The sequence below is a fragment of the Pogona vitticeps genome, chromosome 2 (genome assembly GCF_051106095.1).
Source record: "Pogona vitticeps strain Pit_001003342236 chromosome 2, PviZW2.1, whole genome shotgun sequence".
Taxonomy (NCBI): Eukaryota; Metazoa; Chordata; class Lepidosauria; order Squamata; family Agamidae; genus Pogona; species Pogona vitticeps.
Window position 1 is genome coordinate 275,780,057 of NC_135784.1, and position 13,953 is coordinate 275,794,009.

The window sequence follows — 13,953 nt, forward strand, 5'->3', positions numbered from 1 at the left end:
TAGTAATAATCGTGCCTTTTGAATATGAATAGAAAAGATAATTAACAGATGAGTACCACCGCTGACGAGACCCTTTCCAGTCACAACCTACATGATGTTTGAAGTTAAAGTAATCTGGTGAATAGTCTCTGAAATAGATCTTGGAGATCAGACATATTCATGATGGACAGATTTTTTCCCCTGAATAGAGAGAAGCAGAACTTTTTAATTAATCTAGAATCAGAAAAAAGAGGATTTATTAACATGTAATGTAATAACAAAAATCAGGAGAAAAAATAGGATTCAAAGCTTATGTCTGAGTCCTCTTGAGTGAAACAGTCTCTCAACTTACATAAATGCAAGTTTTATGTACAGTTGTGCCCCGCATAGCGACGTTAATCCGTTCTGGATTAATCGTCGCTATGTGGAAACATCACTAAACGGAACGGAAAACCCCATAGAAACGCATTAAACTTAGTTTAATGTGTTCCTATGGGGCCCTAAACTCACAGTTCTGCGATGTTCCTCCATAGCGCCGCCATTTTCGCGCCCTCGGTAAGCGAGGGCAGCGAAAATGGTTGCGGCGGCCATTTTGGAACCGCCGATCAGCTGTGTGAAAATGGGGCCTTTGGGAGGACCAAAGCCCCCATTTTCACACAGCTGGAGCACTCGCAGCGAAAATGCTCGAAAAAACACACACACACACAGACACAAACCACAAACATAACCCCCACCCTCCAAAACCCACACCAAAAATTTTAAAAAACAGGACTTACCAGTCCGAAGCCTCCCGGTGCTATGCTGGTTCCGTGCGGCCGGGGGCGAGCGGCCAGGGCCCCGGCCTGCTCTAGCCGCCCGGCCCTCCGCTGGTTCCGCGCGGCTGGAGGCGAGCAGCCAGGGCCCCGGCCTGCTCTAGCCGCCCGGCGCTCTGCTGCCTTTGGAGCTTTCAAAGGGCTTCCTCCAATGTTGGGGAAAGCCCTTTGAAACTTCTGAAGGCACCGATCGCGGTGGCGAGGACCCCCAGGGAGGTCTCCCATGGTGGCGTGCAAGCCCTGGGAGACCTCCCTGGGGGTCCCCACCGCCACGATGGGCGGCTTTGGAGCTATCTGAAGCCAAAAAGGCAGTGAGAAAACGCGGGAAGTTCAAACTTCCCACACTTTCTCCATGCCTTTTTGGCTTCGGAAGCAAGCCGGGGAATCATCTCCCTACTTGCAAGCAACGCTGGGTCCTCCTCACGCTGGGCTGAGCTCATCCCAGCGTGAAGAGGAGCCAGCGTTGCTTGCAAGGAGGGAGATGATTCCTCCCTGCCTGGCTGGCTTGCTTCTCCTTTGGAAAAGCCAGCCAGCCAGGGAGGAAGCGTCTCCCTCCTTGCAAAGCAGCGCTTGCAACCAAAGGAGCAAATGCCAGCTGGCTGGCCGGCGCTTCAAAGCGGCCGCGGGAGAGACCTCGCCCGCGGCCGTTCCGACGTGCCCGCACCGAAAATGCCAGCCGGAATACCCGAGCCTTGCCCTCCTCGACCCACCCCTCACCCTCATCTCCGCCGCCACCGCTGGGTTTCGGAAGCCACTTCCAAAGCCCAGCAGTGGCGTCAGAGAAGAGGGTGAAGGGTTGGGAGGAGGGCAGCTGGGAATAACCCAGCCTTACCCTCCTGGACCCACCCCTCACCCTCATCTCCGCCACCGCCGCTGGGTTTCAGAAGCTGCTTCCAAAGCCCAGCAGCGGCGTCGGAGAAGGGGGTGAGGGGTTGGGAGGAGGGCAAGGCTTGGGAATAACCAAGCCTTGCCCTCCTTGACCCACCCCTCACCCTCATCGCTGCCGCCGCTGGGTTTCGGAAGCCGCTTCCAAAGCCCGGCGGCGGCGAAAGGGGTGAAGGGTTGGAAGGAGGGCAGCCGTGATCCGCATTGCGGCCGGCTACCCCATCCATGGACGGACTCCCGAGAGTCCGTCCATGGATGGGGAAGCTGGCCAGGGGGGTGGATCCAAGCCCAGGATGCCTGAAAGGCATCTGGACCCCTCCCACCCTGTCCCCGCCACTTGGATCTGCTTCGCGGCTGGCTACCCCATCCATGATCGGACTCCCAAGAGTCCGACCATGGCGGGGGTAGCAGGCCGGGACGCGGATCCCGGTCGCGGGGGCAGGGTGGGAGGGATCTGGATGCCTTTCAGGCATCCGAAGGGGAATCCCGGCGGTGGCCTCATAAGGCCCCTTTGGAAGGGTCCTTCCGAGGCTACCGCCGGCATTTTCCCCCAGCTGAGTGGCGGAGCTCCCTCTCAGCTCGGGGAAAATGCCCCCTCCGAAGGGGAATCCCGACGGTGGCCTCAGAAGGACCCTTCGGAAAGGTCCTTCCAAGGCTACTGCCTGCATTTCTCCCTAGCTGAGCGGCGGGAGTGGTCCTTCCGAGGCTCCCGCCGCTCAGCTGGGGGGAAATGGTGCCTGTGGGGACAAATCACAAAGCGATTTTTCCCCATAGGCAACATCGTAATACGATCGCAAAAGCGATGGCAAAAAAGCCATCGCTATGCGGATTCTTCGTTAAACGGGGCACTCGTTATACGAGGCACCACTGTAGTTTCCACATTTCTTTCTCTTTGGCCTGTTTAGATACAAAGGTGACATTCACATGATACAGTTTGCTAGATAACTGTTGGATTTGCTTCTCATAAAGCAAAGCAAAGTGTGCAGCTTCTATACTACCCATAGCGCTTAGAGCACTCTCTGGGCAGTTTACTGTTGAATTATGCAGGCTACACATTGCTCATTCCCCTCACCCACCATGAGCTAGGTACTTAATTTACCAACCTCAGAAGGATGGATGGTTGAGTCAACCTTGAGCTGGCTATTTGAGTTCAGGATTGAACTCGGGTTGTGAGCAGAGTCTTAATTGTAGTACTGTGCTACGAGGCTTTTTAAACAAGCATTGTTTTGGTGTAGGCTGCTTGATCACTACTGCTGGCTATGATCCATGCAACTTCAACTCATTACATGTGAGCCGTACACACCCTGACATCTTAAAGTAAGTCTTTAATCAGTGGTCATCTGTTGCTAATGAAGACATCAGTCTTTTCATGCAAGCAGAACTGTACAAAAAGGATTTTGGCCAGTATATCACAATATTATTTGATCTAGATTTTCAGGGAATGCTCAAATCAGTGGCACTCTTTTTGAAAGATCAGGTTTATAGACTGGACTTGTTCCTGGATCTAGTGTTAGAAGGCTAGATAGTTGCAGTTTGTAGGTATAACACATGCAAGGTTAAGCAGATGTTGCTGTATGCATTGTCTGATTATATATTCTCTCCATCTCTTCTTCTAATGTTGTCATTATAATTATTATGAATACAGTACTTACAACCACTCATGTTTTTCAGCATATAAAAATCCAAGGCGTTTTGCAAGTTCATTAAGACAGTGCAAATATTTGCATTCTAACATTAAAGAATGTTTCAAAAACTGAAGGTGACAAAAAAAGAAGACTGAGTTGCATGATTTTGAGAACCACTGAAGAGAAGTCTCTGTCCCATATTGACACTATGCTGTACTTCAGGTGGTATGGGGATAAGACAGAACAACTGAGGAGCATTTTAGCTTAAAGATAGATTTATATAGGAACAGACACAATCGAACAAGTTTCTATCTCATTCTGTACAAATTTAAATGAGATAGAAAGATAGACTAGAAAGAAGATTTAGACAACCTAACGAAAGAGAACGGACAAGCAAATTCAAGCAGTTTTTCATCAAAAGATCCTTCCTTTACTTTTTTCCAGAAAGTAGAATTATAGAGTTGAGGAGCCTCCAAACATCAGACTTCTGATCGGTTTTGTATTTGTACTGCAGTATCTTACTGGATATATGTGTTTGTGCAGATTGCCCACTGTCTTGCTGTTTGTGTTTCTGTTCATGTCTGCCCTTGTGCTTGGACCAGAGGAACATTCCTGACATCCAAGGTCTAGAGCAAAGCTTGTTTTTCTAACACATCACCAGCATAGGCTGACAGTTCATGCTTAAGAGGCTATTATGAAAAATACATAATTGAGCAGACATATTGGTACATTGAACACTGTTAAATCATGGACTTGTTAAAATAGTGATGATTAGACTAACATAAGTAGTAGCTAATCTTCCTTTTTGAAGAGTTGTTTAAGAGTACACTTTTGATACTGCATGACCAGTCAAAAGAGCATTCTGTAAATCATTAATGATAGTAGCATCCTTCAGTCTCGAGAGTCTATGGTAACGTGCTCTGAATAGATAAGTCCAAACAAAAATATATATACTTTGAATTATTTGGGGCTATATTTGGAAGGGGAAGTTGATTATATGGAATTGCTTTTTGCCAAATTTGAAGGAGTTCTAATAAGGAACTTTTAAAGTTCTCATTTGTTTTTTTTTTTTAAATCAATTTGCTACCATTGTTTTGCACATACAGCAAGTTCTGTACTTATTATTCAAATACCTACTACTGTTCCTGGAAAGAGAATGATTTCTGTTATCTGCTTTTTTAAAATTTAAGGTTGCTCTGTCCTGTCGTTTAGAACAGTGGTTCTTAACCTTGGTTACTCAGGTGTTTTTGAACTGCAACTACCAGAAACCCCAGCCAGCACAGATGGTGGTGAAGGCTTCTGGGAGTTGCAGTCCAAAAACACCTGAGTAAACCAAGGTTAAGAACCACTGGTTTAGAAGATATATGACCTTAACATACTTGTTTTGTATACGATTAATTTTTAAATAAATGCTTGCTGTACATGCTCATTGCCCCCTTCTTTCCCCCTATTTGCGTATGGGACAAGAAGGGGTTTCCCAGAGACCTTTGCATGAACACTGGAGGAGAAGGAATTATAAGGTCTCACCCTTAAGATTTGCTAAAATAAAATAATCCTTAATAATAATCACAATGTTTCATCAAGTAAATTCTGACTTATGGTGATTTTTTAAGGGTTTTCTGGGCAGAGTAGTCAGAAATGGTTTACCATTCCCTTCTTCTGGTGGGTGCACCCAGGGATTGTGCAGCTGGCTTTACTGGCAGGAGGCACAATGGGGAATCAGAACTTTTAAACTTTGGCTCTGCAGCCAGATACCTAAACCACTGAGCTACCCTAAAGTGTATTAATTGAAGAATAGAGGGGTCTGCAATTTGCAAAAGGAGCAAGGGGTCTCTCCTTCCCTCCCCAACCCTGAATATAATTCTTGATTCTGCCAGTTGGGTTTGGAGAGGTTGTAGGTCAGTGCTGTTGTAGGTATTTGTGGTTGAGAGAAGCCAAAGGAAAAGGGATTCTTGGTAGGGGATGCTTCACATGTTCTTCGAAGTAATGTTTTGTTTTGTATTCTGTTGACTTTAATTATGGGGAGGAAGACAAGGAATAAATAAAGATTTCTCATGATTGCCTTTACAAGATTGTTTGAACAGGTAGAAATAATAGGAAGAGGGGGGGATTCTCACTACTACCTTGCTGCCCCTTTCTCTTTGAGCATGGGAGCTAGAAATCTCTCATTTTGGGCATGTGTGAACTTTTCCAGTTTTCTTCTCCCATCCTTACCTGCAGAATCTATGTATCAAGTAATGAACTGTCAAGTCTAATTATTAGAGTGGGCTTGTTGATGAAATTCATGCTATATTCATAGCTTTCAAAAGAACTAAGTGCAAGCCATATAAAATATCTGTCATTGTTGGAGGAGCAGCAAAAGTCTCACTGAGAGCAAAATATGTTCATTTTCCTTTCCTTGATTTTTAATGTTTTATACAATGAACCAAAGTTTATCATTTTACATTCACATTTTTATGTTGTAAGATGTAGGAGGAGGTTGAATTTGTAGAAGAATTAAACTTTTTAGGTTCACTGGTCAATCAAAATGGCAGTTGCAGTCAAGAAATAAAACATTGAATCATGCTAGGTCACACAGCTACAATGAATATAAATCTTTTAGCTGCTTTATAGTTTGGCCAGTGTCTGCTTTGATTACATCCAACCAACACATTTTAGTGTCCTCCTCATCTTTTACCACTGAGCATTCCAAGCATAGTGTCTTTCTACAATGATGTTGATTGCATGACATGGCCGAAATAACGAAGCTAAGTTTTGTTATTTTGCTTTCAACTGACATGTCCAGTTTTATTCAGCACTTCTGTATTCGTTATCTTTGCAGTCCATGGGATGTGCAAGAGCCTCCTCCAACACCATAGCTCAAAAGAATCAATTTTCCTTCTGTCCATCTTCTTCATCCAACTCTCATAGTCATATGTAGTTATGGGGAACATGACGGTGCAAATTAATCTGCACTTGGTTGTCAACCTGACATCCTTACTTTTCCATATATGATTCATATTCATTGTAGCTGTGCGACCTAGCATGATTCAATGTTTTATTTCTTGGCTGCAATTGCCATTTTGATTTCCTGGTGTTTTGAATTGTGGACATTAAAGCAGCATCCCATGTTCCATGTAAACTAGAGGTTGTTTGAATTTATTGAGCACTAGTTTGAGGCTTGCATAGATTTTGTGTGTAGATTCTTGAGGATTGCCTTTTGTTGTTAATAGGGCTGCAATAGAAGAGACCTATTCAAGATCTATGATGAAGCTATCAAAATCAGCAAGTAATTGTTCACAGGTTGGGTAAGTTGATATGTAAAGCAAGACATATTTATGCAATTCCTCTTTAAAACACTAAGAAGCCTTGGATAGATAAATTTAAAGATGTTGAAGGAGTGTTTCAGTAGCCAGAATCATGTTGCTTAGCATAGTAAATGACATTAGAGTAGGCTCATTGAATCTTTGGGGATTTGATGAGTCAGCTCCTACATCAATTGATTCAGATGGGCCTACTCCTGAATAAGCAGCAAAGAAAAACATGCCTTATAAAAGTTGGAGTTTTATCGATGACCAACCTCAAAAATACAGAAAGTATAAAAATTGCAAAGCACCAAACATTAAGATAACAAATTAAAAGAATATGGAAGCAAGATCAGGTTATCTTCCTTCCTATATTATTAACTTGAATAATTCTATTGGTTACTAATTTAATTGAATGGTTGGTTACTTATTTAGTTGAAGATTCTAGTTTGCTTTCTAAAAATTAAAAAATCAGTGATTTGAAAATGTGTCACCTCACCCACAGTTTTTTAAGAGCTGAATCCCTAATTTTTAGAATCAGAACATGAATAATTTACTTGATCAGTCTGCTTGTGACATCCTACTTGGCCTGCATGTCAGGGCTATAAGAATTTGGTGGACTGGGTTGTATAACTAACATAGTGTCTGTTCTGTAGATGAAAAGGCATTTGTAATTGTTGTTTTTTATCTGTAAATCAAGGAATTTTTAATAAACTGAATATTCACATAGCATTGAATAGCAATAAAAACAGTAGTGGTATTTGTTGAATCTAGGGTTTAGATCCCTTTTGGGTGGGAGAAGTTATAAACAAAATAAAAGCTTATATACTTTTTACATAGTATTAAGTAAAGGAACAGAATTTTTGTTTTTTATACAGGACACTTCGTTATGAGCTTGGGTACATGCTGGTTCAAGATTAAAGTTGCACATCTTTTTCCTTCTTATTTTAGGACGTTTTCACCAGTCTGGGATGTTTTCAAATCATCAACAGAAAAATTAGCAAGCTGTCACTTAGAACTTGTTCGAAAATTGCAAGAACTAATAAAAGAAGTGCAGAAATACGGTGATGAACAGATCAAAGCTCATAAAAAGGTTATGTGTACTTTTAAATGTATTTTAATTACTTCAAGGTGATTTTAGATGGATAATATAATGCTTTTAATATAACACTGTGTGAGACCCGAGGTAAGGCTATTGAAGTCCTCGCCGGAGTGTCGTCCTCAGTTAAGAGAGAGGAGACTCAGACAATGCCTGCGACTACTCACATCGTGTTCAGACATCAGGGTGTAGACACTGGGGATTTGGAATGGTATAAAGAAGATGTCTGTAGCTACCCAGACAAGGACAGAAAAGGCAGGAACCTGGGTGGAGGAACGACTGTTGGTAGAGGCAGGGCTTGGACAGTTAAGGGAGGAAAAAGACAAGATACCCGGGGGATGGGAATTAATCTGGGTAGAGGATCCCTGGACAGGGAGATGTGAGAAGGTTAGGGTGCCTCGAGAGGAGGCAGACTACCGCAGAATGAGAGGCTTACCCCCCAGACCGTCTTACTGGGTTGAGTCAGAACCTAGAGAGTGGAGGAGGCGTTTGAGGGAGGAAAAGGGAAAGATAGAGAGAGAAGAGAAGGGAAGGAGAACATGGTGACTGGAGGAGGCTTGCCAGAGGAGGTATTTACCGGATCCTGGGACCCCTATGCAGAGGGAGCCAACCTCTATGACTCAGAAAGGGGAGAGGAGGAGACCTTACCCTTAATAGAGGTGGACATTGAAGCTAAAGGACCAGGTGAAGCTAACCCGTTTACCAAAGGACCTTGGTATGAACCCAGTTTCAACCCCTTTTATCAACATGTGTGGGCACCCTCGTTTGACCCATTGGCGACGAGAGAAGAGACTGATGATAAGTTTAACGTTAATACTTCTTTATTTGATGTTCAAATAAACCCTAGTTCTGGTTTTCAAGAACAAGCGTCTCCTGTGTTTATGTCCGGTAAGCCTGAGGTATCCATAGAACCCTCACACACTGGCTGAGGTTTTACTTATATTAAGGATATATGATGTTATTAACTGGAAAGAAGGGGTTGTTTTATCATGTTTTAATGGAATTTTATTACCCTGACTGATTTTATGAAACTATAATTATCTGTATCTATTTTATATTGATTTGGTTTTTCTGGTCTTTGACTGTAATAAAGTTTTAAAAATGTATTTTAATTACTTCAAGTTTTTTAAAAAATAATAGTTTTTAACATACATGTAATATTTAAAAGACTAAGGAAGAAGTTTCAGGAACTTTGGAAGCAGTGCAAAACATCCAGAGTATTACCCAAGCTCTCCAAAAATCAAAAGAAAACTACAATTCAAAATGTGTGGAACAAGAGCGTTTAAAAAAGGAGGGTGCAACACAGAGAGAAATAGATAAGGTAACTTTTGCTGAGCCTTATTTCTCACTGACTTTATTAATGATGTTATTATGATATAAAACTAAAAATGTACACACCACATTGCTGCTGAGCCTCGTGGCGCAGTGGTTAAACGGCTGTACTGCAGCCAAAGCTATGCTCAGGACCTTGGGTTCTATCCCAGGTAGCTGTCTCAAGGTTGACTCAGCCTTCTATCCTTCCAAGGTCGGTAAAATGAGTACCCAGCTCGCGCGGGGGGGGGGGGGGGGCAATGTGTAGCCTGCATAATTAACTTGTAAACCGCCCAGAGAGTGCTTAAAGCACTGTGGGATGGTATATAAGCTGCATGCTTTTGCTTTTTTGTGTACAGCTTTTATATCTGTCTGTTGCTGGTGGATCCTGGGGTCCTAGTTTTAAAAAACAGCAGAAACAAAATAGAACCAGTGCCCACCATTATAATCCTTCTGTATGCACTGGACCCTGATGCCATAAACAGGCAAGATTTCCTTTCAGCTTGTTGAAAATGGAAAGATATTTCAGTCCATCATTCATTTGACCCCTTCACACTTTTCTTTTTTAAAAAAAGATTCCACCTATGCCATCTTGAACCTTTGTTTAAATTTAACATTGGTGATAATGATCAATTTTCTTTAAAATTAAAGTATCATTGTACTGGTGAGGTACAGTGTAACACAGATTATGACTGTGTGATAGAAACTGAAGTATGTTTGTGGGAATTCCAGAAGGACTTTTTTCCTCCTATTGTGGTTTACATAAAATATACCTTGAAAATTGTGTAGAGAAAAGATGATTTGCATTATTTTATTCCTTTTCCATGCAACTATAGGCCCTTCTGGAGTTTTAAATTTTTTAGAGAGCACTTACAACTATGATCTTACATTGTATATTTCATTTAATATTTCTGCCATTATTTTTGAAATTTATTTCTTGAACTATGCTCACATTCTACTTTCGAATGAAGATAAAGATTTTGCATTTTATATAGTACAGTATGTTGTTTGCATGAGCCCCCGTGTGGTGATAACTGGTATTTACTTTGATGGCAGCAAACCATTACAGATGAGAGAGTAATAATTAAACTGACTGTAAAGTGTTTGTCTTGCAATACCTGTCTGTATTGTTGTTCCTTTAGGCAGCTGTAAAATCCAAGAAAGCTACTGATACATACAGATTATATGTAGAAAAGTATGCTACAGCAAAATCTGATTTTGAACAAAAAATGACTGAAACTGCACAGGTAAGCCTTGTTTCCAGTGGGCTGGATCTATTTAATTTCCTCAGAGTAGACCCCCTGAAATAAGTGGTACATATTTTTCTATTATTATCATAAGTCTTGTTGATTCCAGTTTGCCATTCACTGTTAAGTGTAACTAAGTCTGGATCTAACCCCACTCTACAGTACATGTTGCATGCTGTGTTTTTATTTGCACTCTCCAGTTTGCTTCATATACAGTCTCGTGTTCTCTCTTGTTAATTATTTTGCAAGGTATTTGGGCAAAGAGAATCCCTAGTGAATGGTCAAAATTGATTGAAATCTCTAGGGCTCAGAAGGTGAATTTCTTTGGCAGAAGTAAGACTTAGTACAGGAGAATCAGCGGCTTATAATATAAATTGAGCTAAGCTAATCTTTTGTTTTTACATGTTGATTTTTTTCATCCTTTCATCTTAATCTAATTAGGCTATTTGTCATTTATTATGTGGTTTAAAAGTTATGTATGTATGCATTTATTTCAAATATTTTTATCCCTCCTTTCAAAAGGACACTTGCATCATTAGAAAGCTAATATGTAGAAGCTAAAAAGAGTAGGTATAGAAATATTAAAAAAAGAATTAAATAAGCATTATATTAAAACAGTAAAAAAAATCAATACTAAAACAGAGCACAACCATTCATTTAAATCCCCTATCAGACCACCCGAGGGAAAGACTGCTTGAACAGAAAGGGCTTTGCCTGCTTGCAGAAGGACAGCAATGACGGGGCCAGCCTACCTTCCCATGGGAGGGAGTTCCAGAACTTGGGAGTAGCGACAAAGACGGCCCTCTCCTGTGTCCCCACCAAGCACACCTGTGAGGGTTGCAGGACTGAGAGAAAATCCTCCCCTGATTGTCTTCAAGCCCGGGCAGGGTCATTTTTATTCTAAAATGCTCTTTTAGTATTAATATCCAGCCCTTCACTTTGTCAGAGAGCTGTTTCTGTATCATAAGATTTTCTAAATGTGAGATCCTTAATGTGGTGCAGCAAATCTAAGCCTTGGGCCTCTAATAAATATTAATATTTATGGAATTAGTATCTGATTTTTTAAAAAACATAAAATAGTGATAGGTTCATTTTTCAAAACAGAATGTTAAAATCATAGGACTCTCAAATACATGCTGATGGTTCTGTTGGAAAACAAGAGATAAACATGAGCACATACAGTATAAATGCACTAGATAATTTGTGATGCCACATTTGTCTGGGACTAATGTAAAATAAACATGAAAATCATTTGAAATATGTTTGCCATTTAAGGCAAACTGTGAACTTCTTTGGCAAAGGAAAAAGAAAGTGTGGATCAGGTGATTTGCCCCTTTTGTGTTTGTTAACATATTTGCCATTTGTGATATTCTAGAACAGTAGTTTAGCTTTAAATTGCATGCTTGATGTATGCTTTTCATGCACATCTCTTTCCTATGATGAAGAGAAAGTAATGAAAATTATTATTCTGCACCATCAACATAAAATTCCTTAGAGCAAGAAGTGATAGAAGAATATAACTATCAACAAACCAGTTAAAGCATTCAAGTAAAAATAAACCAGTCACTCATCTCTCCATGCACCTTACACCTATGGTTCCAAGTTGAACAAATAGGTTTTCAAGCCTTGTCTAAATTTGTCTAATTCTGGTTCCACATGAAGGTGTTGGAGGAGGGAATTCCACAGCTTTGGAGCCAAGTAGGAAAATGTCCAAACCCTAGAATTTGCCACCTTAGTCCAAGGGACCAACAACAGACTGGAATATGTGAACTGAGTTGTCTTTAAAAGGAATATGTCATGGCAGGTTTGCTAAATAATCAGGACAAGAAAGACATGGGACTTTAAATGTCAAGACAAGGATTTTAAAATACGCCCTCAACCAGATAGGCAGCCAGTGCAGTGCTCTACCATAATGGGAAATACGGGAATAACAGCATAAATTTCATACTAGTTTTAAAATATTATTACGTTTATAGGATTAAACCGAAGAGTGATATGAACAGTCTGCAGAGAATTTAGATTGTAAATATCAAATCATATATGTTCAAATAAAAATAAGTATCTTTGTAATTGCCTTGATAAACTTACATTCATAACATTGTATGCGGGATAATACATCTGTACTATGGTGGCATGAGTTAAATAGAGCAGAAATGAAAACAAAAATAAAACATTGGATTTCCTTCGTCTTTGGAGTTTTAAGTGTAAATTTGAACTCTTGTATTCCCCATTTAATCATCCTGTTTGACCGCACAGAGAGTTATCCCTGTTCACCACATCCAAGCCTTAATTTAGTGAAAAGATAGTGTTAGTGTTCCATAATCTCTCTCCACTAAAGGTAGGGTTGTGGTGCCCACCAAAATCATAACTAAGTAAACTCTGAAATGAAGCTCTGCTGAAGTGCGAAACTGGTATATGTGCTTGCAGTGATAAGCATTCCCAGAACAACAATAATAGATGTGCAACTTGTTCTTAATGTACAGTGGGGTCTCGACTTACGAACTTAATCCGTATTGGAAGGCAGTTCTCAGGTCGAAAAGTTCTTAAGTCGAATCTGCATTTCCCATAGGAATGCATTGAAAACCATTTAATCCGTATCTGCTCTTTTCGTCCATAGAAACTAATGGGAAGCTGCTATTCCGCCTTCTGCCACTAGAGGGGGATATTTTATTTCTTTTTTCCTTTTAACCTAAGATGACTTAGCTTTAAAAAAAAGGAAAAAAAGAGTTTGTAACTCGAATCTAAGTTCGTAAGTCGAGTCCATATATTCCTACGAGAGCGGTTCATAAGTCGAAATGTTCGTATGTCGAGCCGTTCGTAAGTCGAGACCCCACTGTACTGAGATGTTGTGTGTAGTTGGAAAGTATTAGGTTGAGGACTGAGCTTGTTCATGTTTTTCTGCAGCTTTAACCTCTGTTAGTGGTTTTGGGCATCAAGTGCACAAATCTGGGGAGGAAACATCTGGAGATATTTCTCATATTCAGAAATAAAGGTTTTTGTCTTACATCACACTTAATTTTCCTTCTCATTCTTTATCACATCTATCCATAACATGACATATTAGAATAAAATACTAGAAATCATAGGAAAATAATGTGGCTGTGGGTGAGTGTATATGTGCATTCGATTGTATGGTTGCTCCTGTTTCTACTATTTCTCCTGCTTAGGAGCTAATAGTCAGTAGAAGTTTTAACGTGACATTGTCATCATTGAAAATATTTTCCTATAGTAAGCAGTTCAAGGATGAACTAAGATCAAGGCTTAAAAAGAAAGTCTTCATTTTTGCTGACATTTCCGTAGCCCCAAATGTGAAAGGAAATTTGTTACTGGACCACACCCCAAACATTCCATCTAAGCTGCATGTGTGCATGCCAGTGTGCTTGCCTATTTAGTTCCAGTTTCAGTTGGAAACACACACACACCCCGTGCACACATGCAAAGGGCAAGGCTCCTGTGCAGCGGGGCCAAAAATTAGAGGGAACGTTGCACCCAAATCTTGTATGTTCACCACCTGAGGTGCTGTTTTCTTGTAAGTTGTTTTTTTTTCTTTTCATTGTTGTAAACTAAATCTTGTTTATGGTGCAGAAATTTCAAGATATTGAAGAAATGCATCTTTTCCACATGAAAGAAATTATAGAGAGCTTTTCAAATACAGTAAAAGAAGTTCATTTGCAAATTGGTGAGGTAAGTTTTATTTGTAATTTCTGTTAC

The 13,953-nt window shown here is 40.8% G+C and overlaps 1 protein-coding gene across 2 annotated transcripts in view; it reads left to right on the plus strand.

Moving 5' to 3' along the window:
* FCHO2 (FCH and mu domain containing endocytic adaptor 2) overlaps positions 1–13,953 on the plus strand; it is a 104,705-nt gene that overhangs the window by 25,272 nt on the left and 65,480 nt on the right. For both annotated transcript variants that reach the window (XM_020790236.3, XM_020790237.3), the window contains exons 3-7: positions 6,514–6,588; positions 7,537–7,678; positions 8,853–9,005; positions 10,138–10,242; positions 13,828–13,926. In XM_020790236.3, coding sequence (XP_020645895.3) covers positions 6,514–6,588; positions 7,537–7,678; positions 8,853–9,005; positions 10,138–10,242; positions 13,828–13,926 — 574 coding nt within the window. The remainder of the gene's footprint in view (positions 1–6,513; positions 6,589–7,536; positions 7,679–8,852; positions 9,006–10,137; positions 10,243–13,827; positions 13,927–13,953) is intronic.